The sequence below is a fragment of the Barbus barbus genome (genome assembly GCF_936440315.1).
Source record: "Barbus barbus genome assembly, chromosome: 10".
Taxonomy (NCBI): Eukaryota; Metazoa; Chordata; class Actinopteri; order Cypriniformes; family Cyprinidae; genus Barbus; species Barbus barbus.
In genome coordinates this window covers 13516242-13544241 of record NC_136738.1, presented here as the reverse complement: position 1 = coordinate 13544241, position 28000 = coordinate 13516242, and the positions used below count along the sequence as shown (strand labels likewise).

General features: G+C 41.9%; 2 protein-coding genes across 2 annotated transcripts in view; one reads left to right on the top strand and one right to left on the bottom strand.

The window, feature by feature from the left end:
* LOC306875608 (piezo-type mechanosensitive ion channel component 2) overlaps nucleotides 1–28000 on the top strand; it is a gene marked incomplete at both ends in the record, with an annotated part of 550584 nt that overhangs the window by 476917 nt on the left and 45667 nt on the right. Inside the window, 5 exon segments of the mRNA XM_079426295.1 lie at nucleotides 15564–15656; nucleotides 15913–16082; nucleotides 26461–26577; nucleotides 26579–26590; nucleotides 26592–26746. Of these exon segments, the coding sequence (XP_079282421.1) occupies nucleotides 15564–15656; nucleotides 15913–16082; nucleotides 26461–26577; nucleotides 26579–26590; nucleotides 26592–26746 (547 nt within the window).
* On the bottom strand, nucleotides 197–8418 carry LOC306875793 (uncharacterized protein). Its single transcript, XM_079426532.1, has 3 exons — nucleotides 7719–8418; nucleotides 6210–7028; nucleotides 197–1938 (listed from the first exon to the last, which is right to left on the bottom strand). The coding sequence occupies exon 3, from the start codon at nucleotides 1358–1360 to the stop codon at nucleotides 851–853; it is 510 nt and encodes a 169-aa protein (XP_079282658.1). The 5' UTR covers nucleotides 1361–1938; nucleotides 6210–7028; nucleotides 7719–8418; the 3' UTR covers nucleotides 197–850.

Below are 28000 nucleotides of genomic sequence, written 5' to 3'. Positions count from 1 at the left end.
CATCCTCCCAAGCCATCCAGTCCGTGACCTGTTAATCGCTTAGATGGACGCCGGTATCCTTTAAGACCACATCTTTTAACAGTTTTTTACCTCCTAAAGAACCGGGGTTGGCAGGCGTGTTATAAACTTTTTTCATGAGTTCAGACATGTTGTTATCGTTTCAACCCTCCACAAAAGAATAACACGTACAAGCATTACGTTTCAGTCTTTTATTAAAAAATAATAATAAAGAGATGGATTACAAAAAATGGATACATAGTGAAGAGAATAGAATTAAAATTGGATACATAATGACACAAACAGAATTCAAATTGGTTACATAGCGACAAGAATAGAATTCAAATTGGTTACATGTCTACATAAAAATAATAATAAAACTGATGTTACATACTATCTAGCCAGTAAAGACAATTTACACAGGCCGTAGTTTACCAAACAAAGTTTATACAAAGTTTACCAAAATTTCAACCATTTCACAAATCTTGTTTTTCTCATTTTTTGAAACAAGCTTCACATACATCGGTTACATACGTGCACATACAAGGGACTTCGCTAACTCCTATCTCTTCACTGGCTGCAGATATCTCACCTAGAATTTTTTTGAGCATTACAGAGCATTACATCCAAGCATTCTTTATATTGGTTCTTTTTACACATGTCGGTCAATTCGGCCCATGAATCGGTCAGACATCTTATAACACACATTTGTTTCTTGGGATTTTTTATACGTCTCGTTTGTCCCTTGTAATCTACTGTAAGCATCATTTCGATCATCTGTTCTTTATGGGGGGTAAACAAGATGTCTCTGAAAAAATTAATTTCGCTACACACAGACCCCATGTTGTCACGGTCACACTCCGGGGGCGGACGCGCTGCTTTTCCAGAGATCCATGGCGTCGTAAACGACTTTCTTGTAGGACTCGTCCAGCAGCTTTTCCCTGATTTCTTGCAGCTTTGTGATAATGAATGTTTCGTCTCTTAATCTGTGCAGGATAGCGCCAGTAGTTCCTTGAATCCACAGAATGTTTTTGGTCGTTAAACCGTAGAGGCGTAGAGTGAAGTCGATAATGGTCTGAAGATTGGGTTTGAACAGTTTGCAGCACAGCTCGTCAAAGTGTGAGTAGGCGGCAGGCTCAAACAGACAGGAATGTTGCAGCTGGCTTGGGTGGTCCGTTGCACACCCCTCGCACTCTTCCCTCAGTTTGTTGTCAATAATGTGCTGCAGCAGCAGCATGATCTTGGCTTTTATGATTCTGAACCCAATTCCATTGAACCAGCCGTCTGTGGTGTCGAACCCTGTGTGGGTGGAGGTGGTACACAGATCCTTTAGGTAGCTCAGGTTGCGATATCCGAGCTCCATGCAGAATTTATCCAAGCATTCTTTGTGCAGGTCGGGTCAGTGGGTATTGTCAAGTCAAGTCACCTTTATTTATATAGTGCTTTTTACAATGCAAATTGTGTCAAAGCACTGCACAATATCAAAAAAGGAAAATAATGTGTCAATAAGTTTAAATAGTGTCTTTGCAATCAGGTCGACGATATCACTGGAAATGAAGCGTCCCCAACAAAGCAAGCCAGAGGCGACAGCGGCAAGGAACCAAAACTCCATCGGTGACAGAATGGAGAAAAAACCTTGGGAGAAACCAGGCTCAGTCGGGGGGCCAATTCGCCTCTGGCCAAACAAATCAGCAGTTCAGTTCCGAACTGCAGCAAGTCAGATTGAATGGGCTCAGCTGGTTCCAGTGGTCTTTTCCGATGGCTGTCTAAGTGGCGGGGTCCTCAATGGGGATCTGTCTCTGGCGTTCATCCAGGTGTCTGGCCTCTGCCTATGATCAGTGACACATACGTCATCTCCCGGCGCTGATCCTCCATCTCAGGTGTTCGGTCATCTCAGATCATGTAATGGTTGGATCCAGACTGAAGTTCTGTAATTCCTAGCTACCACGGGATGTTAATCCCGTGGCAAAAATGGAGAGACAAGCAGAGACATGATTAGCGTAGCTGCTGTTCCATCTAAGAAAAAATTAATTGTTCAACCCAAGCTAAAGAATAATAATAATGTACGTCTGATCAGATATAACTGCAGTACAAGATTATAAGATGCCTTATGTGAATGCTTGACTAAAGAGATGTGTCTTTAATCTAGATTTAAACAGAGAGAGTGTATCTGAACCCCGAATGTTATCAGGAAGGCTATTCCAGAGTTTGGGAGCCAAATGTGAAAAGGCTCTACCTCCTTTAGTGGACTTTGCTATCCTAGGTACTACCAAAAGTCCAGAGTTTTGCGACCTTAGGGAGCGGGTTGGATTGTAGCGTGGTAGAAGACAAGTTAGGTACGCAGGAGCTAAACCATTTAGGGCCTTATAGGCAAGTAATAATAATTTGTAAATGATACGGAACTTAATAGGTAGCCAGTGCAGAGACTGTAAAATTGGAGTAATATGATCATATTTTCTTGATCTGGTAAGAACTCTAGCCGCTGCATTTTGGACTATCTGTAGCTTGTTTATTGAAGAGGCAGGACAACCAGCTAGCAGTGCATTACAATAGTCCAGTCTAGAGGTCATGAATGCATGAACTAGCTTTTCTGCATCAGAAACAGGTAGCATGTTTCGAAGCTTGGCAATGTTTCTAAGATGGAAGAATGCTGTTTTTGTAACATGGGAAATATGATTTTCAAAGGACAAGTTGCTGTCTAAAATAACACCCAGATTTTTGACTTTAGAGGACGTAACAGTGCATCCGTCTAGTTGCAAATTATAATCCACGAGATTGTGTGTACTGTTTTTTGGTCCAATAAGTAATATCTCTGTCTTATCTGAATTTATCATCCATTCTTTTACACTTTTTACACAATCTATTAGCTTAGATAGTTGAGAAGTTTCATCTGGTCTTGTTGAGATATATAATTGAGTATCATCAGCATAGCAATGAAAACTTATCCTGTGTTTTCTAATAATATTTCCAAGGGGCAACATGTAAATTGAAAATAGCAGAGGACCTAGGACAGATCCTTGTGGTACTCCATACTTTACTGGTGATAATTGAGATGACTCCTCATTTAAATGAACAAAGTGGTAGCGATCGGACAGGTAGGATCTAAACCATCTTAAAGCCTGTCCTTGAATACCAATATAGTATTGTAATCGATCTATGACTATATTATGGTCTATAGTGTCAAACGCAGCACTAAGATCCAGTAATACTAGCAATGAGGTGCAGCCTTGATCTGAAGCAAGTAGTAAGTCATTCGTAATTTTAACAAGTGCAGTTTCTGTACTATGATTGGCCCTGAAACCTGATTGAAATTCTTCATAGAGATCATTTTTTTGCAAAAAGGAGCATAATTGAGTAGACAACTTTTTCTAAAATTTTTGACATAAACGGAAGATTTGAAATGGGTCTGTAATTTGCCAGTTCATTTGAATCTAGTTGTGGTTTCTTAATAAGAGGCTTAATAACCGCCACCTTGAATGGTTTTGGGACGTGACCTAAATATAACGATGAGTTAATAATATTGAGAAGCGGTTTTTCTGCTACGGGTAACAACTCTTTCAGTAATTTAGTAGGTACAGGATCTAATAAACACGTTGTTGGTTTAGATGCACTGATAAGTTTATTTAGCTCTTCCTGTCCTATAGTTATAAAGCACTGCAGTTTTTCTTTGGGTGCAATGAGTGAAGCTGAAATACTAGACGCAGTAGAATCTACATTTGATATTGTATTTCTGATGTTATCTATTTTATCAGTAAAGAAATTCATAAAATCATTACTATTAAACTGTGGGGGAATATTTAGATCGGGTGGTGTCTGTTTATTAGTTAGTCTAGCCACTGTGCTAAATAAGAACCTTGGATTGTTTTGGTTATTATCTATGAGTTTGCGGATATGCTCTGCCCTGGCAGCTTTTAGAGCCTGCCTATAGCTGGACATACTGTTTTTCCACGCAATTCTAAAAAGTTCTAATTTAGTTTTTCTCCATTTGCACTCAATAATACGAGTTTCTTTCTTGAGAGAATGGGTATAACTGTTGTACCATGGCGCAGTACATTTTTCTCTAACCTTTTTCAATTTGAGGGGGGCAACAGCTTCTAATGTATTAGAGAAGATAGTGTCCATGTTGCTAGTCATTTGGTCTAGTTCATGTGTATTTATGGGTACACAGAGCAGTTGAGATAAATCAGGCAGGTTATTTGTGAATCTGCCTTTGGTGGCTGGAACCATAGTTCTGCCCGGACGATAACGCGGAGCCATATAACTAATATCAGTAATAGGCAGCATGCACGATACAAGGAAATGATCAGTAACATCGTCACTTTGAGGTACGATATCTATATCGGTAAGATCAAGTCCATGCGATATAATTAAATCTAGCGTATGATTAAAACGATGAGTGGGCCCGGTGACGTTTTGCTTGACTCCAAAAGAGTTCATTAGGTCTGTAAACGCAAGTCCTAACGCATCATTTGTATTATCAACGTGAATGTTAAAATCTCCGACAATTAGCAGTTTATCGACATTAACTAGTAGATCTGAGAGGAAATCTGCAAATTCTTTTAGGAAATCTGTATATGGCCCTGGCGGTCTATACACAGTAGGGCTGGGCGGTATGACCAAAATTTTATTTCACGGTATGAGAAATTGTATTTCACGGTAACAATATGTTTCACGATATAGTTTTTTATATAGGTAGTTATTCCAGAAAATGTACAAAAGGGCTTTATATAATAAATAAGCTTGAATATTTAAGAAAAGAAAAGGACTTGATCTTATTTGATTATTTTGTATTTTATTTTTAACCTTATAAATATGGTAAACAAAATATGACTTTAAATGAACAACAATTCCACTGTATGTCACATTTCACAGCTTGATGTGGACAGAACTTATTATTGTAAACTTTTCTCAAGTAACATCTCACAGATATAAAATATATCTCAAGTAAATAACAGGAAAAGAAAACTTAAATGTGAAAATGTAAATATGTAAACACTTTAAGGAAATATCAAACTGTTTTTTCCTTCAAAAATACAAAATATAAACAATTACAATTCTTGTATAAATATTGAAAGTGATCACTTATTGTTGAAAATATGAAGCAAATGTAAAATATTTTGTCAGACAAAATATCAAATCAATTCAAATAAATAAACATTGAAAAATAAAACAATTACAAATTGTGTGCAAGGAATACAAGCTGGTCTACTATCTCAGGTTTCAGTGATGATCTGTGGCATGTGACAATATTCCCACTTGTGCTAAAAAATAGCTTGTGCTACCGCTGCTAGTGAGTACATTAGCATGACACAGTTTGCAAATCACTTTTTTCTGCTCGTTGTCAGATTTTGCAAAACCGAACCAAGTCCACACAACAGATGTTGCACCTCTTTTAATGACGAGTTCCTCCTCCTGCTCAGGATTTTCTTTTGAGCCATCCTCGTCTGTTCGTTTCTCCTTTTCCATGTTTTTACAACCTCCCAGCGTATCCTTCAGTCTTGCATTCAGCGGTTTGACCAGTCTCAGCCTCACGCGTGCTGCACGGCAGTTGGCCACGCCCACTTATTTACATTTCGCGGTATACACGGAATAAAATTTTTTTTTACGGTACACATTTCATTCCGCGGTAACGATATATACCTTCATACCGCCCAGCCCTAATACACAGTAGCCAGAGCAAGAGATAGGAGAGATTTCTTTTGCATATCTAACAGTGTAACATTAAGCAGAAGTAGTTCGAATGAGTTAAACCTCCTGTATCCTGTTTTCTGAGTAACATTGAGAATATCACTATATATTGTTGCCACACCGCCGCCACGACCAGTCTGACGGGGCTCATGTTTATAACAGTAGCTTGGTGGAGTAGACTCATTTAGACCAAAATATTCATTTGGTTTAAGCCAGGTTTCAGTTAGGCAGAGTACATCAAAATTATTATCTGTGATCATTTCATTTACAATAACTGCTTTGGGTGCGAGTGATCTAATATTTAGGAGCCTAAGTTTTAAAAATTGTTTTTGTTCATTTATTTTGCGTTTTTCTGGTTTAATCACGGTCAGATTTTTTCTAGATCCTGCATTAAATTTATATTTTGACCTCGCTATTCGGGGAACAGACACAGTCTGTATAGATTGGACAACGCAAGTACTTCTATCAAGTGGGTAGAACAAAAGTCATCATAGCAGTTATGGTATGGAGTATGGATATGGAGCGTATGGAGCGTAGCGTCCTGGAGATGTTGTCCGACAGTAGTTCCGCTCCGACTCTGCTGGGGTGCAGGCCATCAGCACGGAAAAGCCTAGGACGCTCCCAGAAAAGATTCCAATTATTAACAAAGAGCAGTTTCTGTTCTTTACACCATGACGATAACCATTCGTTTAAAGCAAACAGTCTACTGAACCTTTCGTTTCCTTGTCGATACGTGGGAAGCGGTCCTGACACGATGATCGTCGCCGCGGGCGATGTGCTGCGTACCGTCTCGATCAGGCTCCTGTAGTCCCTTTTCAGTGTCTCCGTCTGCCGCAGCTTGATGTCGTTGGCCCCCGCGTGCAGCACGACAGCACCGATGTTCTCATTGCCCTTCAGGATCGCGGGTATCTGCGCAGAAACATTGAGAACACGTGCACCGGGGAAACAGTGAGTGTGCACTTTACCTTCAGCTGACGTAGCACAGACGTGCCGGACGATGGAGCTTCCCACGACCACAGCATCGCGTTCCGTCTCGCGGAGGGGGGCGAAGCGGTTCCGGGTGGAGATGAAGGACATCTGGGAAGATCGAGTTCTGGGTGCACAGGGTCTGTGCAGAGAAACACACGGAGTAGAGGTGGTGGGGATGTTAGAAGCGTGTACTTTACCTTCAGCTAGCGCAGCACGGACGTGCCGGACAATGGGGGGGGGGGGGGGGGGGGGGGGGAGAAGTCATCACCCGAGGCCTGGCTCGCGTCCTCCGCTGCTGCAGCACCCAGGGTCCGTGGTGTCCCGGCACCGGAGTGAAGGACATCTGGGAAGATCGAGTCCTGGGTGCACAGGGTCTGTGCAGAGAAACACATAAGAGTAGAGGTGATGGGAGTGTTAGCAGCATGCTGTATACCTACCCCGGATTTGTGAGCGTCAGCCTGGGATGTTTCCAGCGCGAGACTCGAGAATCAGACTCGAGAATCAGAATAAAACTAGTGATAAACAGGCGCTCTGATTGGATTTGTTATAGAACGCTATAGTGGATATATTCACACGTTATAGAAAAGCCGCTTGAATAAGGCAGTCGAAGCCCCACTGTCGTCGTTAAAGCAGGTTCAGTGGCAAACGGTTCCGTATAGCGTACTAACTAACAACCCGATCATACGCGCCAACCCGTTTGACTAAGGCTGTCAAAGCCCCACTGTCGTCGTTAAAGCAGGTTCAGTGGCAAACGGTTCTGTATGGTATAATGTTATTGCATTGAAAGTCGAGCGAGATCACGGAAAAAATTAAAATAAAGGCGAAAAGGGCAAGGCCCTGTGTGTGTGTGTGTGTGTGATCTCAGTCTGGGTGTGTGCCGGAAGCGGAAGCGTCCTCTGGTGGCAAGCATCCTCTGGTGGCCGGTGGATAATGCTGGCGAATATCTGTCGAAAGATAATCGGCAGCATTATCGTCAGAAGCTTTGAGGCTGAAAGGAGTATAATCGCATTGTAATCTGTCATCTTGAGACATGTTGGAAATGTGGTGTGGGAGGGATGACTTACTGTTCTTTATAATGACTGTAGTAGAGATGGCAACACCTCATCGCGGGGGTCTCTCTTGGGGTGAAACAGCTGTGTTTTCATTTTGTTGTATCCGTCACGTATGCTGCACCACTTGGAAATTTTGTTTACGACCGAACAAAAGAGCGCTCACCAGATGCAGATCACGCCACTTGAAGAAAAACTGAAGGGTGAACATTTTGTGATATTCTTTATGCAGGTCACCCCCTGAACGGTCGCTAAGCTTTGTCTTGGTGAATATGTACACGCAGTTATCCGGGTTCTTTTGAGTGTGGTCATCGACCACTCGGTACCGGATATTTGGAGCTACCATGTCCCATTCCCAGACGTACAAAGGGTCTTCTCCACAATTGTTCAGATCTTTCCAGATGCGATTGAAAAATAATTGCCAATCTTTTTCAGGGAATACCAGGCAGGGATCTTGATCCTGTACAAATTTGTTGGTTTCGTGAGACGTGTAGAGTGTAACCATTCGAGCCGATTTGTGAAATATGTACCCAAATATGCGACCGCTGATTAGGAAAAATCTCTCACACAATCCGTATTTTCATGGAGAAACTTTGTCAAACACAAATTACTGTTGTACGGCTTTCTCGGTGCCAAAGTCAGATTTTCCATTCCTTCTCAGGAGTTTTAGGCGAGTATGAGACATCCATGTCTATGTATTTCACAGCTCTTTTCTGATTTTTCACAGAAATACTGTGGTCTATTTATCTAAGTGATCCTTGGAATGCAACCTGATAGCACTGCCATGTGGTCTGCAGATGGGCAAACACTCCAGATGAGCATAAAATCTTCAAAAACATTCCACAGGTCTTCATTTTATCTCCTGTCATGGGCCAGACAACATATTTCATCACCAGAGCTCATAGGACAACTGTGGATTTTCACGCATGTCTATTGCAACATCTGGATCTCATTAACAGGTCACGGGGTCAACACGATGTGGATGGTCACGACGTGGGTGGTCCGCGCGGGGGAGGGGAAAGGAGAAAAGGTCAAAGCCATATATCATCTTGGCATTGTGTCCTCCTTACTGACTACTATGGGCACAAATACATCAAACTGTTTTTAAAATAAAATTACAAAATACTGTGTGGAAAAATTTATTTAAATACAAATACAAAATAATGCGTAGGGAAGTACAGTATTTAGTATTTTGAATATACACAAAATACATTTGAAATTGGCCATCCGGTGAAGTAACACTATTAAGGCCTGTTTACACCAAGAATGATAATTTTAAAGATAACTATATTAATGTATTCTAAGTATACAATTCAGTTGTGTCATCTGTCACTTTAAATGCTCAAGCTCTTTAAAGCAAAAATGATTCAGATTGGCTGCCAGTGTTTTTATCATTCATAATTTTTTGTGCTGTTATGGTTATAGCTGTGGTGTGCTATCTGCGATTCACTTAGATTTAGGATGTACTCACACTAGGAGATCTGATCCATGCTTGAGCACGACTGAGCCCCAAACGCTGTACTTCATTATTATTATTATTATTATTGTAGAAAAAAATAAAATAACACTATTAACCAGTATTAACCAGTTTCGGAACGATAATAATACATGAGGAACACAGGAACAGAAACGTTAAAATATAGATTCTACGCAGAGTGGACCGATTGAATTATTTTTTTCCGTTTTCAGGCCCTGCTTGTTAGTGCTCTTTTTTTACCTGCTTGGACAGGCATGTTTTTTTCTTCCAACAAAAGCAAGATTACCTTGTTTTAATGTTAAAGTCATGCACATAGAAGTGCAATAACCATTTCAAGTATTTTATATGGTTTATACACAGCATGTATTTGACTGAAAATCCAGAATCATGAACAAACTAACTGTATAACTGTTTAAGCACTGTGATTGATAATATAGTTGTCAACAAATGGGATGCTACATTTCATTCAAAATTAAATATCATTGAACAGGTTAAATATCTACGATATTAGCTTCAATACGATTTTCCCAGGTAACCTGGCATCCTCCACGATTCCTATTAATTCCAACATCAAAGCACTTTATAACTGTCCCAGCTATTTCAAACCAGGCCTGCTACAGAAGAATGAGGGGGAAATCAATCTTGCACTCTACCCTACCGGATACTGTGTTCAGGGTATGCAATGTATCAACAAAAGACAACAAAGAAATTCTTTTCTCAGCATATATTGAATTTTTACATAAACAATTCACCATAAACACCAAACAAACAAACTCAACGTTAAATAAATTACACAAAAAGTAATGGTGTGAGTAGATGAGTGTGAAATATCCCATAAAGATGTTGACGAATAATGGGGTTGATAAAGTAAGCAGTCTTTAGAATGAAAAGTCTTATCTGCAAATGGTAGGAATTGATGAAAGGAAGTATTTGTCCTTCTGGTTGTAGCCCGGGAGTCTTTGAATAAAATCCTTGGGCAGTTGCACCCAAGCAAACTCCCAATCCACCACTCAAGGGCAATGTAAGTCACGTGTAATACAAAAATCCTGGCTGAGCAGCAAACTAAACGTATCTCACGCCCGGATTATTAGTGAGAACAGCAGATACCATGTGGTTACTCAAACTGAATCTCCCTCTTTCTCTACTACTTCCTCTTTCATCCGTAATGAATAGGTGCTACTGGTGTCCCCTAGTGGATGGGATGAACATAGCACTGACAATAAGAACAAGAAAACCATGTAACAGACAGTGACTGTTACAACTTGAATGCGACATGCTTGTAACCAGGACTTCTGAAATTGGAAATAGGAAATTGTGATGGCACACGAAGGCAATATTATTCCTTATTTCCTTACAGGAATCCAGAAAATTTCATTACCCAATTCTAGGAGTCATACAGCTGCAGCTCACATGCATCATTGGCATGTTTGAACTAGTTGATACAGAAAAGCAGTAGTCTAATAAAGAGGTTGATTGTCAAAAAGTATTTTATGTGTTTTGAAAATACAAAAATACTAAGATTAAATGTATTTAAATACAAAATGCATTCGATTTTTTTAAAAAGTATTTAAATACAAAATACAAAACAGTATTTTGTAATTCAAATACATATTTTAAATACATGTATTTGAAATACTGCCCATCCCTGAACACAGAGATAGGTAACGTCGGTCCTGGAGTGCCAATGTCCAGCAGAGTTTAGCTCCAACCCGGAAGAGAAAAAAAAAGAAGAAAAAAATGTTTTTATATATATATCTAACTTCGTGATCCAGAGTTTGTGCACTAAATAGGAAGAGGATCTGCCACCCGCAGTTGATTTGGATATTCTAGGTATTATCAAATGGCCAGAGTTTTGAGAATGCAGCAGACATGAAGGACTATAATGCAATAAGAACTCCCTCAGGTACTGAGAAGCTAAACCAATCAGGGCTTTATAAGTAATTAACAATATTTTAAAATGTATGCAATGTTCAGCAGTACATTGTTGACAGAACCCGGTCAATATGGTCATACTTCCTGGTTCTAGTAAGAACTCTAGCTGCTGCATGTTGGACCAGTGAGTTTGTTAATTAAGCTCGCAGAGCAACTACCCAATCAATTACAACAATCTAAACTTGAGGTCATGAACGCATGAATTAAAATTTCTTTATTTGACATTAAGAGCATAGGTTGTAGTTTAGAGATATTTTTAAGATGGAAAAATGCCCTTTTACAAATGCTCTAAACATGGCTTTCAAAAGAAAGAAAATGCTAAGTTACATGTATTTTATAAGATTTAAACTGTGAAATATGTGTATATATTAAAGAAGTCATGAAATTTATTGTTTAAAATTATTAACTAACCAAATATGGGCAAAAGAGGGAGATAAACACAATAAATAACGACACAGGTCTGACAGTTACCCCCCGAAAGGCGCATCCCGCTCCGTACAACATCCAACGGGGAGGGGGGGTGGGCACTCTGGAGGCCTCAAAGGACAGGGACACGGGGAAGGCCTCCAGGGCGGATCAGAGAGCTCGGGAGACCAAGGCGGATCCCGGGATTCGGGGGGCCATGGCGGATCCGGGATTCGGGAAACCATGGCGGGACCACCTCTGAGGCTGCGCCCCTATGGCTGGGGCCATGCTATCACCCCCCCCCCCCCCCAAAAAAAAATCCTTGGTGAAAGTAGAGGTTGGATCCGGCTGGCACTCTGGAGGAGCGGGCACTTGAGGGCGCTCTGGAGGAGCGGACATTGGAGGGCGTTGTCGAGGAGCGAGCTCTGGAGGGCGCTTTCGAGGAGCGGGCACTGGAGGATGCTCTGGAGGCGCAGGCACAGCAAAGCTCTTTCAAGGGGCTGTCACTAGAGCATGCTCTGGGCTACAGTGAGGCACAGCCGGTGGGCTTGAGTCAGCGGCAGATGGTGGCGTTGATTTCCGCACGGACGGCAAGCTTGATTTCCCTGCGGACAGCGGGCTTGACTTCCCCGTGGATGGCGGGCTTGAGAGAGCCGTGGACGGCTGCCTTGATTCCCACGTGGACAGCGGACTTGAGAGAGCCATGGACAGCTGCAGGCTTGAGAGAGCCGCTGATGGCGGGCTTGACTGCGGAGCGGTTGGCAGACTTGGCTGAGGATCGTGCGGCTGGTTCAGCGGCGGACTGATTCTGACTCGGGGCAGGATATTCTCCAGACACCCAGAAGATCCCCTCCCTCCAGCTTAGTCCTGTGGTGTCTGGAAGGTCCACGGGACGACGGAAGTTGGCCCCGTGCCAGAACAGCGATTTGATGGTGGCGTCATCAAGAGCCGTCGCCACGGCAAGCCCGCAGAACTCCCAGGCATACTCCACATAGGGGAGATCTCGACGAGCAAGGGCGATGAAGCGAGCGGAAATTTCCACAGAGGGAAAACAAGGTAAACAAACACTATCAAAAACATGGAAAATAAAACGGGAAAAAGGCTCCGCTCACATTCGGTTTAGGTCTGGTCTTCTGTCACAATACGTAGGAGCCAGGGAAACGAGGAGGAGGAATTCTTCAAAACAAACAATCTTTATTGATCCAAACACTTGGAACACGTAGGAGACACGGAATGACAATCAAGACCAGACGCTAGAGACAGGGAAACACAGGGCTTAATTAAGGGAACTAAACAAGGAGTAAACTAGATAATTAAAGACACACAGCTGGGGACTAATAAACTCATAACCTAAACGGGGACAGGAACAGGAACTAACCAAATATGGACATAAGAGGGAGGGAAACAAGACATAGGGACACAGGTCTGACATGATGGTCATGAAAATGTCCTAATTGAACTATGGCCTAATACTGGCTTAGTCTAAACCCTGTCTGTGAAACTGGGCCTTAGCCTTGAATACTACTCCAGAATGATAGTGTGGATTTAGTGCCACTTATATGACGTATTTTTAAGGGCACTGTGCTTTGCTGTTTTTAAGACCTGGGAAAGTCTTAAAGTCGGGAAGTCGTGGCCTAATGGTTAGAGAGTCGGACTCGTAATCGAAAGGTTGCAGGTTCGAGTCCCCGGCCGGCAGGAATTGTAGGTGGGGGAGTGAATGTCCAGCGCTCTCTCCACCCTCAATACCACGACTGAGGTGCCCTTGAGCAAGGCACCGAACCCCCAATTGCTCCCCGGGCGCCGCAGCATGGCTGCCCACTGCTCCGGGTGTGTGTTCACGGTGTGTGTGTGTGTGTGTGTGTGTGTGTGTGCATTTGTTCACTACTCACTGCTGTGTGTGTGCACTTGGATGGGTTAAACGCAGAGCACCAATTTCGAGTATGGGTCACCATACTTGACAATGCGTCACGACGAAATGCAGTTTCAGATTTTTATATTATGTTTCTCAAGGGTAGTTTCTAAGGGTTGAAAAGTTTGTCTTTTTTTCACCAAAAAGGTATTTATTTACCTAACAACAGTATGATTGATGGACATATTGTACATGAACCCTTTAGAGCGCCCAGGTGTTAATAGCATAGACTTGCCACTAGTCCTTTAGGACAAAAAGCCTGTAAGAGGTTTGAAAAGTCAATAAATTGCCAACACTGAAACACACACATCCTTAACTACATATGAAAATGACTACATTTACTATTACTACTATTAAATTATATCATTACTTTATTACAGTGTCTAAGATCACACATGAAAAAAAATCCCACCTAAACACCTAAACTGATACAAATGGCCCACAATACAAATGGAGTTGTGGTCCAACCCTAATTAACACACATGAACCAGCGAAACCAGCGAAAAATCCAGCCAAGTGTGTTGGAGCTGACTGGAGCAAGCCAAACTCTGCAGGATACTGGCCCTCCAGGAGCAGCATTACACACCACTGATCTAGTAAAATGCTTCCCAAACCTGGTACCCCCAAAAGTATACATTTTGGATGTCTCTTGCCTTGTCCAAATACCCACACTTGTAGTCTTTGCACTTGACCACTTGACAGCTTATATGATGTATTTCCTGTGTTTGGCTAAGTGAGGATGAAGACCACAAGTGTGTGTCAAACTTTTCATTATCTGATGGGACACACTTACAGTGTTGTAAAAATGCAAGTGTTTACATAGCTTTATTTTAATTTTAAATACTTTGCATTTTAATATTCAAGGCTATTACCACTTCCTCGCAAATTGGCTTTCAATCACAAAACATGTCTTTAAAAATTTAAATCAATGTATTGTTTTCTGTGAGCAAACAAACAAGATGATTTTCACATAATTTTGAAGCAAAAATTCTAGGCTACAAGAGGCAGTTCTCAAAAGTCTTGTGAACAATTGTTCTGTATGTGTTTTATGGTCTTATTTCAGTGACTTCAAAATTTTAGTTTTTCACTAACCACGCATAAACGTTGATTTCTCAAAAACACAATCATGTACATAAATGCTGCTAACATATTATTGTAGACCAGTTTGTGCTGTTTACAGTGTTATTAGACTTTAGCCATTTATATTTTTATAAGCAACTGAAAAAAGCACAAATGTCAGGGCATGTCGAAAGTTCTCCAGGTCTCCAAAACACCCTCAGGGCCCAGAGGGTTAAAATCAACTTCTAAATGTCTGTTCAGTAGTCCCTATAACATGACATCATATTAATTTGTGGTGCTTATAATTAAATGATAAAAAGCAGTTGCAAATGTTGTACAAAATAAATATCACCACTAAAATGTAAAAACACTGTTTTTCTAACAAACTATTTGTAATATTTGTAATAAGTATTATATTAATATTTAATTTATATTGGAAAGGTTTCCGTGACCTCTCGCGAGATCTCGGCAAAAAGTCTCACGATTTATTTCCAGAACATGATGCATGTCGGTTTCACAGACAAGGCTTAAGCCTAGTCCTAGACTAAATTGTAAGTCTGAGCTGTTTCAACTGAAATAAACTTGTACTGACTCATCTTAAAATAGATCAGTGCCTTTGTTTGTCTCAAGATGCACCCCAGTAATGTTTTTTTTTTCTAAGAATGTTTATACAAATTACTTAAATGTCCTAATTGAACTATGGCCTAATACTGGCTTAGTCTAAACCCTGTCTGTGAAACTGGGCCTTAGCCTTGAATACTACTCCAGAATGATAGTGTGGATTTAGTGCCACTTATATGACGTATTTTTAAGGGCACTGTGCTTTGCTGTTTTTTAGACCTGGGAAAGTCTTGAGCATTTACTTCCTGTCGCGCGCACGCGGGTGCTCTCAAGTGTCCAAGACAGCAAGTGTGGGTATTTGGACAAGGCAAAACTCACCATTCCCTACTAATGAACTGAATTGTTGAATCAGGTGTGTTATATCTAGGAGACATGCAAAATGTGCAGAGGACCAGGATTGGGAACAACTGGTCTAGTATAAGAGAATTAATTGTGTTTTCTTTTTATGTGTGTACAGCCATTGTTTAGCATGAGTGCTCAGGAGCACAATCTGATCCCATACTCTCAATCGGCCTTTCAGAAGATGAGCAATCACTTCGCCACTTACCCGGTATGCATTACATTTGTCCTAATACATGAACAATGACAATCTATAGTTCCCTTTCAATGTATGCAGCACATTTAGTATGCACGCACTCAAAAATGCAATTGCTGTTTTTGTGACTGAAACTTATATTAATCTTATTTTTTGTCATTATTGTTAGAAATTGTTACACAATAACACTTGTAACCTTGAGTTTAAACAGCTAGGCTGTCCTCCTTCTGTTGTCAGTCTGATCAAACTGTTCTCCATTTACCTCAATTAGTCAGCGATGCAGTTTATTGTGAACTATATGGCAGAGGACATAGTGATGGCAAAGATCAAAAGTGATGCCAGTCGACTGTGGAATGTCAGTCCTGCCAGCCGAGATGCCATGATCTATGAAATCAGCAATTCAACACACTTCTACATCACACTGCGCTGGACTTTACTACGGTATATTCTCACAATCATCTTTTACGTAAAAAGCATGTTGAATTGCAATAATAAAAAAAAGTGATGCATTAACAGTGTTTGCATGTTTTAATGTATTTTTTGGGGCTGAAATTCCCTGTGTACATGTAAGCTCTTTACCGCACTGCAAAGTACATTATAAAATTATTCCCCGCACACTGATGTACAGAACATATTTTGCATCTGAGGAAAACATATATTGCTCTCATTTGCTTTGTTTCCTTAACTTTATATCATAGTTTGTTCAACAATGGGCAATACTGAGATACTGGTCACATACATTGTAGATAGTAGACAAGATATGAGAAACAGAGAAATACACAATTCCCCCCCGATCCAATACTATTTACCCTGGGTGCTGGTACGTCTGTCAGTGACTCCAGGCCCCCGGTTCCATTTATTGCTCAAAAGAATGCGGGCAGAGAAACTCACTTCATTTTCCCTCATGAAAGACATTATGCCATAAAAATGGACTCTTCTCTAATTAATTCATAGAAAAATACTTTCTTTGAATGAACACACTTATCTTAAGGTCATAGTGTATATTATTACTGTTCTTGTATATGTTTTTGTGCATTGTATCCTGTTTTATCCATTCTTATGATAGAGCACTAGTTAATATTACCTGACTTATACCATGCTTGGTCTATCAATTCGTCTTCAGATGATCTAATTGAGAGTGTATATTATATGTCGATACCTATGCAACATATAAGTGTTCTAAGAATCTTTAATAGTTTGTATATCAACTTCCAATCCAGTTCATATGCAAATTGTCATGCATGGAGACAAAGAGTCGTAAACGTTCCCTCCAAAAGTTCAAGTCACCATAGGCTCTTTGACTCCCAAGAGGTGTGACCTCTATAGCAGATAAAGCTCTCACGTAAGTGACGCCCAGCAGTCTGCAGTTCTGTTAGATCCTAAGAGGATGAGGAAGATGTGAGCTAAAACTCTTCTGAACACTTTAAGTTTTGTGCCAGGCTGTTATGATTGAGGCTCCCGTCACGCCCCCTCTGCACCACCAGAGGGAGCCATCCCCAGAGTACTAACCTCATTCGAACTCAGTTTCCCATCATCCCTCATACCTGGGCCTGATTGCCTTGCCACACCTGCACCTCATTTACACACACACATATAAGCAGCACACTTCCACACACACACCGCGAAGTCTTGATTTGCCCTGGCTGTCATTTCCGAGCGTTTTCTATCCGTGTTTACTTTGGTTGCTATCTCTGCCTGGTTCATCGACTCTGTGATTCTTCTCTGGTTGCCCCGACTTGGATTGTTACCCGGACTCTGATTGTAAGCTGCCTGCCCTGACTATTCTGCCTGTTTATCTGACTACGATTTCTGCCTATTCTACGTTGATTCTACTGCCGGTGATTTACCCTGTTCTGTCTGACTATTCTGAGAATAAAGAGCTGCAAATGGATCCCTCTCAGTCTGATGTTTCGCAACAGAAGACTTCGCCAAACAGCGATCCAGCAGCGCTTATACAGCTGACCACCGAACTCTCGGCTCAAGCCTCGCAACTCGCGATGCATCAACATCAGCTGCAGCGACTCACCACCCTCACTGAGGAGCTCGTTACAACCTTGCAAGGTTTGCACATAGTTCAACCACCAGTCGTTGTTAACCCGCCACCTGTTCCTAACAATCCTCCTGTCATGCAAACTACTTCTGTCAGCCCACGACTCGCCTTTCCCGAGAAGTTCGGCGGGGATCCAACCAAATGCAAAGGTTTCTTATTACAGTGCTCACTCTTCGTCAATCAGCAACCTTCACTATACCCCACTGAGTCTAGCCGCATCGCTGTCGTATGCTCTCTGCTCACCGACAAAGCTCTGGAGTGGGCTACGGCAGTATGGAGGACCGATGGTTCAACCTTCCCCACTTTTGCTTCCTTCCTCCAACACTTCAAGGAGGTGTTCGAACATCCAGCTGAAGGAAGAGGTGCAGGAGAGCAGCTTTTGACACTATCGCAGGGAGGAAGGACTGCGGCAGAATATGCATTAAGATTTCGTACTCTGGCAGCGCAAACTACAATGGTGGAGGATACCCTGAAATTGCTGTTCCGAAAGGGTCTGAACATCGAGCTACAATCGGAGCTAGCCTGTCGGGATGAGGGGAAAGATCTTAACCAGTTCATTGAGCTTACGATCCACATTGATAACCTGATTCGCTCCCGTTGCACCACACGATCAGCACCATGCCTACCACCCAAAGTTCAAGGCCCCGTTGAACCCATGCAACTTGGATTTACTCACCTTACTCCTGAGGAAAGACAACATCGCATGCAGAACCAACTCTGTCTGTACTGCGGTCGGGCAGGCCATGTGAGAAACACCTGCCCCGTTCGGCCATCATCAGCTCAACGCTCGGTGAGTGACGTTCCTCTCTCGCTCAGCCCAACTTCTAGTATTAAGCTTTCTGTCAGATTAACCACTCCGAGTCAAACAATTCAGACCATGGCACTTCTAGACTCAGGTGCCGCGGGAAATTTCATTGACAGTGAGTTTGTCAGGCAACATCACCTAAAACTAACCTCCTGTGATTCCTCCTTGGCAGTGGAGGCGCTAGATGGCCGTCCTCTGGGCAAAGGAAAAATTCTCCGCCTCACCGAGCCCGTTCAACTACACATCGGCACCCTTCACTCAGAAAGGATTCGGTTCTATGTAATTCAATCACCCACTCACCCGTTGATTCTTGGCCTCCCCTGGCTTCGAACCCACGATCCACAAATATCCTGGAGAGAGGGACAGATTACAGAATGGGGGCCTACGTGTAAGGAACAATGTCTATCTAGAGTAACCAAAAACCCCAACACAACCCCAGTCACAACAAATCACGCTAAAGACACACTTAATCTGCCCCCTGAATATGCCGACCTCGCAGAGGTTTTCAGCAAGAAGAAAGCTTCACAGCTCCCCACTCACCGCTCAGTCGATTGCGCGATCGATCTTCTGCCAGGCACCACTCCACCCAAGGGAAGAATTTTCCCTCTATCACAACCAGAATCAGAGTCCATGAGAACCTATATTCAGGAGGAACTAGACAAGGGGTTCATCAGAAAATCCACCTCTCCTGCATCCGCGGGTTTTTTCTTTGTTAAGAAGGACGGAGGGCTCAGACCATGCATTGACTATCGAGGCTTGAATGATATCACGGTAAAGTTTCGCTACCCACTGCCTCTTGTCCCAGCAGCCCTCGAACAGTTGCGAAAGGCAAGATTCTACACCAAGCTAGACTTACGCAACGCCTATAATCTGGTCCGAATCCGTGAGGGAGATGAATGGAAAACAGCCTTCTCTACCACTAGTGGGCACTATGAGTACTTGGTTATGCCCTTCGGGCTCGCCAACAGTCCATCAGTCTTTCAAGCTTTCATGAACGACATCTTCCGCGACAGGTTGGACAGATGGGTAATAGTTTACATTGACGACATCCTGATTTATTCAGACAATCAAGAGGAACATACCCGACACGTCCGATCAGTTCTCGAGCGATTACTTCAACATCAGCTCTATGTAAAGGCAGAGAAATGTGAGTTCCACCAAACCAGCACCTCCTTCCTAGGATATGTAATCAGTCAAGACGGAGTGGCTATGGACGACAAGAAGGTTCGGGCGGTACTCGACTGGCCACAGCCTCAAACAGTAAAGGAATTACAACGTTTCCTGGGGTTTGCTAACTTCTATCGACGCTTCATCAGAAACTTCAGTTCCGTCGCTTCTCCGCTCACCGCTATGACCAAACGCAACACATCACGTCTGAGCTGGACGCCCGAGGCACTCCTCTCTTTTAACAAACTAAAGACCCGTTTCACCACAGCACCCATTCTGTGACATCCTGACCCAGAGCGCCAGTTCATCGTCGAGGTCGACGCCTCTAATACAGGGGTAGGGGCCATATTATCCCAGCGACAGAGTGAGTCCTCGAAGGTTCACCCTTGCGCTTTCTTTTCCCGCAAACTTTCTCATGCTGAAAGAAATTACGATGTGGGCAATCGTGAACTACTAGCCATAAAGTTAGCAATAGACGTCTGAACCCCAGACAAGCCAGATGGGCACTGTTCTTCACACGATTCCAATTCACAGTGACTTAACGACCAGGTACCAAGAATACTAAGGCTGATGCACTCTCCCGTCAGATTGAGGATAGCAACCACTCAGGCCCCTCCGAGAACATCATTCCCGAAAAGCTTCTGCTGGCTCCTGTTCAATGGGATATAATGACCGAAATCGCTCACGCCAATCAACAGACTCAACCTCCCCCAGAATGTCCTGCCAACCTAGAATTCGTTCCAGAACCTTTCCGTAAACCACTTCTCACTCAGGTTCACTCAAATCCCAGTTCAGGTCACCCAGGAATCACGGCTACAGAACACCTCCTACGAAATCGCTTCTGGTGGCCCACACTCTTTACCGACACAACTGAATTCATTCACAACTGCAATGTCTGCAACACAACCAAATCACCCAGACAATTACCTGCCGGCCTGCTGAAACCATTACCCACACCTCGACGTCCTTGGTCGCACATCGCATCGATTTCATCACTGACCTACCCAACTCCTACGGTAACACCACCATTCTCACCATAATTGATCGATTCTCCAAAGCCTGTCGCCTCATATCTCTGCCCAAATTACCCACGGCCCTAGAGACTGCCGAATTACTATGCAACCAAGTGTTCCGCTACTATGGCCTGCCTGACGACATCGTCGCCGATCGAGGTCCCCAATTCACCTCAAGGGTATGGAAAGCCTTCTTCAAAAGCCTGAATGTCAATATCAGTCTCACCTCAGGTTATCATCCCCAATCGAATGGCCAAACCGAGCGCCTGAATCAGGAGGTCATTCGCTTCCTCCGCTCCTACTGCCAAAATCACCAGACGGAGTGGAGTCGATATCTGATGTGGGCAGAATATGCTCAAAACTCCCTGACCAAGCCGGCTACCGGCATGACTCCCTTTCAATGTACCCTCGGATTCCAACCGCCAATGTTCCCATGGTCAGGAGAACCCACCGAACTACCCTCGATAACTGAGTGGCTTCGACACAGTGAGGAGATCTGGGATCGAGCTCACACCCACCTTCTACGAGCTGTCAGGCGCCAGGAGGCTCAGGCCAACCAACACCGACGACCGGGCCCTGTCTATCAGCCAGGGCAGTGGGTCTGGCTCTCGACCCGGGATATTCGCCTCCGACTTCCCTGCAAGAAACTCAGTCCCAGGTATGTTGGGCCATTCAAAATTTCTAGACAAATTAATCCAGTATCCTTTCGATTAGAACTGCCCTCTAATTATCGTATTTCTCCCACTTTTCATGTATCCCTACTGAAACCCGCTGGTGGTCCGGGAGGGGCGTCTGAGGAGGGAGCCGAGCCACAGACTCCCCCGCCCATGCTGGTCGACGGTGAGGAGGCCTATCGAGTGCATGAACTGCTAGACTCCAGACGCCGGGGCGGCGCACTACAGTATCTGGTCGATTGGGAGGGGTACGGTCCGGAAGAGCGATCATGGGTCAACGCAGGTGATATCCTGGACCCCACTCTCACAGAGGAGTTCCACCGATTGCACCCGGGAAAACCGGCCTCTCGACCCCGTGGAAGACCCCGGCGTCGTTTACCTCCTCGCGTCAGGAGCCGCTCGCAGGGGGAGGGCTCTGTTATGATTGAGGCTCCCGTCACGCCCCCTCTGCACCACCAGAGGGAGCCATCCCCAGAGTACTAACCTCATTCGAACTCAGTTTCCCATCATCCCTCATACCTGGGCCTGATTGCCTTGCCACACCTGCACCTCATTTACACACACACATATAAGCAGCACACTTCCACACACACACCGCGAAGTCTTGATTTGCCCTGGCTGTCATTTCCGAGCGTTTTCTATCCGTGTTTACTTTGGTTGCTATCTCTGCCTGGTTCATCGACTCTGTGATTCTTCTCTGGTTGCCCCGACTTGGATTGTTACCCGGACTCTGATTGTAAGCTGCCTGCCCTGACTATTCTGCCTGTTTATCTGACTACGATTTCTGCCTATTCTACGTTGATTCTACTGCCGGTGATTTACCCTGTTCTGTCTGACTATTCTGAGAATAAAGAGCTGCAAATGGATCCCTCTCAGTCTGATGTTTCGCAACACAGGCCTTGAGGCCTTGTCTTTCCATTTAAGCAAAGCTCCTCGGACCTCAGCAGATCGCTTTCTTAGTTCTTTTTCCACTCTCTATCTGGAAGATCATCTCTACCTCAGAACATCTTTGGAATTCATCACTCTTCAACCCGGAAGAGCGTGATCAGGAATCCAAAACCTTGAAACCATTAGGAGTTTCATCTGAGACTGCATTTCGGACACTCGTCACAACCAAGCAATGCAAGTATAACATTTAACTAAACGAAACAGAGGTTTAGTATAAGTTATAGACCCCGTTATGAATGGTGCTGATGGTTTTACTCAGGTGGTTAAATTACTTTTTCCATAACTGCATTCTCTGGTTTTCCTGATGGTTTCATCCATCAACTCTCATTTGCCCTTTCCCCATGTATGAGTGACTATACGTATGTACGTATGTTTGTTTGTTTGTTAGACTAGTTTGCGTTATTATTTAGTTAATAAAAGCCGTGTGCACAAATTACGAGTTTCTGGTTCTGCCTTGCAAATTAAATGTCTCTTTATGATTTTGACCCTCGCTACATGCTCTAATGCATTAGTAGGAAATTATTTCCTTTGGTCAAGGAAATATCCTTTCTTAGAGTTGAAACGAACTTGCACTGAATGTTCGCTGGACGGACAGATCAGTTGATGGCAATTTAATTCTGCTACAGTTATTACTGTCAGCCGATATAAATAATTGTAATTAATCATAATTAATTGTAATTATTTATATACAATTCCCTTTTAAGCTAATTTGCTACAACAATAAACAGTCTCCCAGCCTAGGGTAGGGTGAAATCAATGTGTACATTAACAATGTTTTAGGACAATTATAATATAATTGAATGGTGAATGTCATTCTAGCTGCGGCATGACAGGATTTCAAACAGCCTCCTGAGTTGTAGCTGGACAATGCAGACAGATGCTGAGTGGCAATGCCTGTGTGTGTACACTCAAATTTTAAAGACGTGGCGCGGCACTGTGCTTCTCATCCGGTGTGTGACCCCCATTGCATAAAGGACAAATGGATTTTTTTTTACTCATTTTGACTCACCAAAAAGAATGTCTAGGTTACAACTGTAACCATGGTTCCCTGAGAAGGAAAATTTGTTGCTGTTATGGGAATGCCATCATCATGATCAGTGTATGAGCATGTGTTGCTAACATCCGTGGAGCACCCGTGTGTATAAAAGGACACCTTAAAAATATGTCAAACCGGAAGACACAAGTTAGGTATGCAGGAGCTAAACCATTTAGGGCCTTATAGGCAAGTAATAATATTTTGTAAATGATACGGAACTTAATATATATATATATATATATATATATACAGTGCCGTGAAAAGGTTTTTGTCCCCTTCCTGTTTTTTGTTTTGTTTTGTTTGTTTTTGCATTTTTTTCACACTTAAAAGATTCAGATCTTCAAACAAATTTTAATATTACACAAAGATAACCCGACTAAATACAAAATGCAGTTTTGAAATGATGATTTAATTAATTAAGGGAAAAAAGCTGTCCAAACCTGCTTGGCACTACGCGAAAAAGAAGCTATGTGAAAAAGAAGCTAGGGAAGTCGTGGCCTAATGGTTAGAGAGTCGGACTCGTAATCCAAAGGTTGCGGGTTCGAGTCTCGGGCCGACAGGGATTGTAGGTGGGGAGAGTGTATGTACAGCGCTCTCTCCACCCTCAATACCACGACTGAGGTGCTCTTGAGCAAGGCACTGAACCCCCAACTGTTCCCCGGGCGCCGCAGCATAAATGGCTGCCCACTGCTCCGGGTGTGTGTGTGTTCACTGTGTGTGTATGTTCACTGCTGTGTGTGTGCACGTTGGATGGGTTAAATGCAGAGCACGAATTCCAAGTATGGGTCACCATACTTGGCAGTATGTCACTACACACACACAAAAGTAATTGCCCCCAAAATTGGTTGTGCCAACCTTTGCAGTAACAACTGCAATCCAGCGTTTGCGATAACTGGCAATGAGTCTTTCACATAGCTGTAGAGGAATTGTGGCCCACTGTTCTTTGCAGAATTGTTTTAAATCAGCCACATTGGAGGGTTTTTGAGCATGAATGCACTGTTTAAGGTCATGCCACAGCATTTTGATCAGATTTAAGACTTTGATTTGGCCACTCCAAAACGTTAATTTTGTTTTTCTTGAGCCATTCAGAGGTGGACTTGCTGGTGTGTTTGGGATCATTGTCCTGCTGCATAACCCAAGTGCGCTTGAGCTTGAGGTCACAAACTGACAGCCGGACATTCTCCATCAGGATTTTCTGATAGAGTGCAGAATTCATGGTTCCATCAATTATGGCAGGTTGTCCAGGTCCTGAAGCTGTAAAGCAGCCCCAGACCATCACACTACCACCACCATGTTTGACTGTTGTTATGTTGTTCTGTTTATGAAATGCTGTGTTGGTTTTACGCAACATGTAACGGGACAGACACCTTCCAAAAAGTTCAACATTTGTCGCATCAGTCCACAGAATATTTATCCAAAAGTCTTGGGGATAATCAAGATATTTTTTGGCAAATGTGAGACAAGACTTTGTGTTCTTTTTGGTCAGCAATGGCTTTTGCCTTGAAACTCTCCCATGGATGCCATTTTGCCCAGTCTCTTTCTTATTGTTGCATCATGAACACTGACCTTAATTGAGGCAAGCGAGGCCTGCAGTTGTTTAGATGTTGTTCTGGGTTCATTTATGACCTCGTGGATGAGTCGTCGTAATTTTGGTAGGCTTGCCACTCCTGGGAAGATTCACCACTGTTACAAGTTTGCTCCATTTGTGGATAATGGCTCTGACCGTGATTCACTGGAATCCCAAAGCCTTGGAAATGGCTTTATTACCCTTTCCAGACTGATATGTCAACTATTTTGTTCCTCATCTGTTCTTGAATTTTTTTAGATTGCAGCATGATGTGTTGCACTTTAAGCATGCTTCACTTTGTCAGACAGGTTCTATTTTGGTGATTTCTTGATTCAACAGGTCTGGCAGTGATCAGACCTGGGTGTGGATAGTGAAATTTAACTCAGCTTTCTAAAAAAATGTGTTTAATCACGGTTCATGATTTAACAGGAGGGGGCAATTAATTTTTCATGTAGGGTCAGGTAGGTTTAGACAGGTTTTTTCCCTTATTAAATGAAATCATAATTTAAAAACTGCATTTTGTATTTACTTGCATTATCTGTGTGAAATACTAAAATTTGTTTGATGATCCGAATCTTTTAAGTGTGACATATGCAAAAAAAACAGCAAGGGGGCAAAAACCTTTTCACGGCACTGTATATATTAGTGCTGTCAAACAATTAATCATATCTAAAATAAAAGTTTTTGTTTACATAATATATATGTGTGTGCTGTGTATATTCATTTATATATATATATATATATATATATATATATATATATATATATATATATATATATATATATATATATATATATATATATATATATATATATAAATAAATACACACACATGCATGAATATATTTCAGAAAAAAATATTGTTTATATATATATACAGTAATAAATATTTTCAAACTATATACTGTGTGTGTGTGTATTTATGTATACACATAATAAATATACACAGTACACACACATGTAAACAAAAACGTAATCATGATTAATCATTTGACAGCAATAATATATATATATATACACATACATAACACAGTTAGGTTCAGTCGAGCGATTTATTAATTTAAATAAATTCTGATTTGAATCTGTTGGTAATAGGCACTTACCTAAAGCTAACAGACGTTCAGTGACTTAGCCAAGTGCTTTTGACCTACTTGTTTAATCCGAATGGTTTGTGCCATCATATGCAGAAAACACCGCCTAGAACGCAAGTGAATACTTCTTCAAGTGCCTCCATACTTGTAAAAATGTGGAAGAATACTGTTAAACATGAATATATACAACTGGTCTATTTGCACAGGATTAGCATTACCTGAAGTAATTTTTCTAGACCTTTTTACAGAAGGTAAAAGTTGCCATAATCTTTACTGACATTGCATGTGAAGATATGTGAAGATTCTCTGGCAACAAAGTGCACTATGATTGGGGGCAGTACTTTACATTCCCACTTGCGTGTCTTCTGTCTCATCTCATAATGATAAAAATCTTTAACATTTTATGGTACATGTGGTGTGTCATTGTGTGTGTTTTTTTTTTTTTTTTTTTTTTGCATGTTTGAGCAGAAATGCATCTTTGGTGATGAATGCAGAGACGACTGGTGAACACACAGTGAAGTATGAAGATAGCGTACTGAGAGAGGAACTGGTGTCAATGCTCAGAGGGACACGCAGCCATCCAGTGTAAGTGTTTCTTAAACATTTAAATACGGATGCTTTCAGCATCTGTTTTTTGCCACTTCTCATTCCATCTGTTTTCTGATGATTGTCAGGCTACTGCAAAATCTGCTGCCAAAATATATTAGAGGAACTTCCGGGCCTAATGCTAAAGTGGCACATCGACTTCAAGTGGGTGAGTTCTTTCTTTCTTTCTTTCTATGCTCAGTACACACTAGTTCTGATTGCCTACTATTTCCTTGGCTGTACTTTTTACATGTCTCTTTTCATGTTTGAAAAATTTGTAGTTTACCACCTCTTGTTATCAGTGGAGGAGATAACGAATTACAACTCACATTACTGTAATTATTATTATTATTATTATTTTTGTGTACTCGTAATTTCATGAGTATATTTTGTAACACTTTATTTTAAGAACTCCTTGTTACGTTACATGTACTTACTATTATTGTAACACTTAATTAAGCATAATTACATGCAAGTAACCTGAAACCAACCCCTAATCCTAACCATAAGCATATTATAAGTACATGCAGTTAATTAATCAGTACTTAAATATATAATTACACTGTAACAAGGACACCTTAAAATAAAGTGTAACTGTACATTTTTAAGTCTGTAATTTTACTTGTTCTTAAGTACAGATTAATCAGTGTATTCTACTTTGTTACTGATAATATCACAATTTGTTACTGAGTAAGCCTTCTAGGGTTGTGACGTAATCTCGCGATATTAAAATCTGATGATATTGCCATAAGGGTGAAATTAGCATAAAGGACAGGCCTTACGTGGAGAGAGTCTATTAATGTTGTTCATCTAGACCAGGGGTCGGCAAACCGTGGCTCCTGAGCCGCATGCGGCTCTTTCATCCCTCTTCAGTGGCTCCCTGTAGCGTGAAGTTCCAAACCGATGTGAACTTCACGGAGCGCTGAACACTCTCTCGCGCTGTATGTTTCCTTCATACTCGAAGCCGGAGGGCGCTCTCGTGCAGAAAGTCCAAGACGGACTCATATGAGAAGTAATAATAACTTTTGACAGGCATCCCGCTATATCACTGTAGCTAAGCTGAATAACAAGCATAAAACAGATGAAAAGTGAAGACGATATGGTTTATGTGTGTTTTTCAAGTCTTCTCCAGGTAAGAAATATGAATTATACAGTGGTAATTGACAGCATTTACAGTACAGAAGCCATAAAATATAATTTTCTGCCTTATTCTGTGATAAAAATGGAAAAAGTGTTTGTAGTGTGTATATATACTGATTGTACAATCATAACCATAAAATTGTCATTAGTAAAATATTTATCAAAAATATTATAGAAGACAAATTATTGGTTATTGAGCAGCAGTGAATTTTATTTCTTAGTCACTTAAAAGTAAGATATTTTTTTTGTAAATTATGCATACATAAATATTATGATTACTATT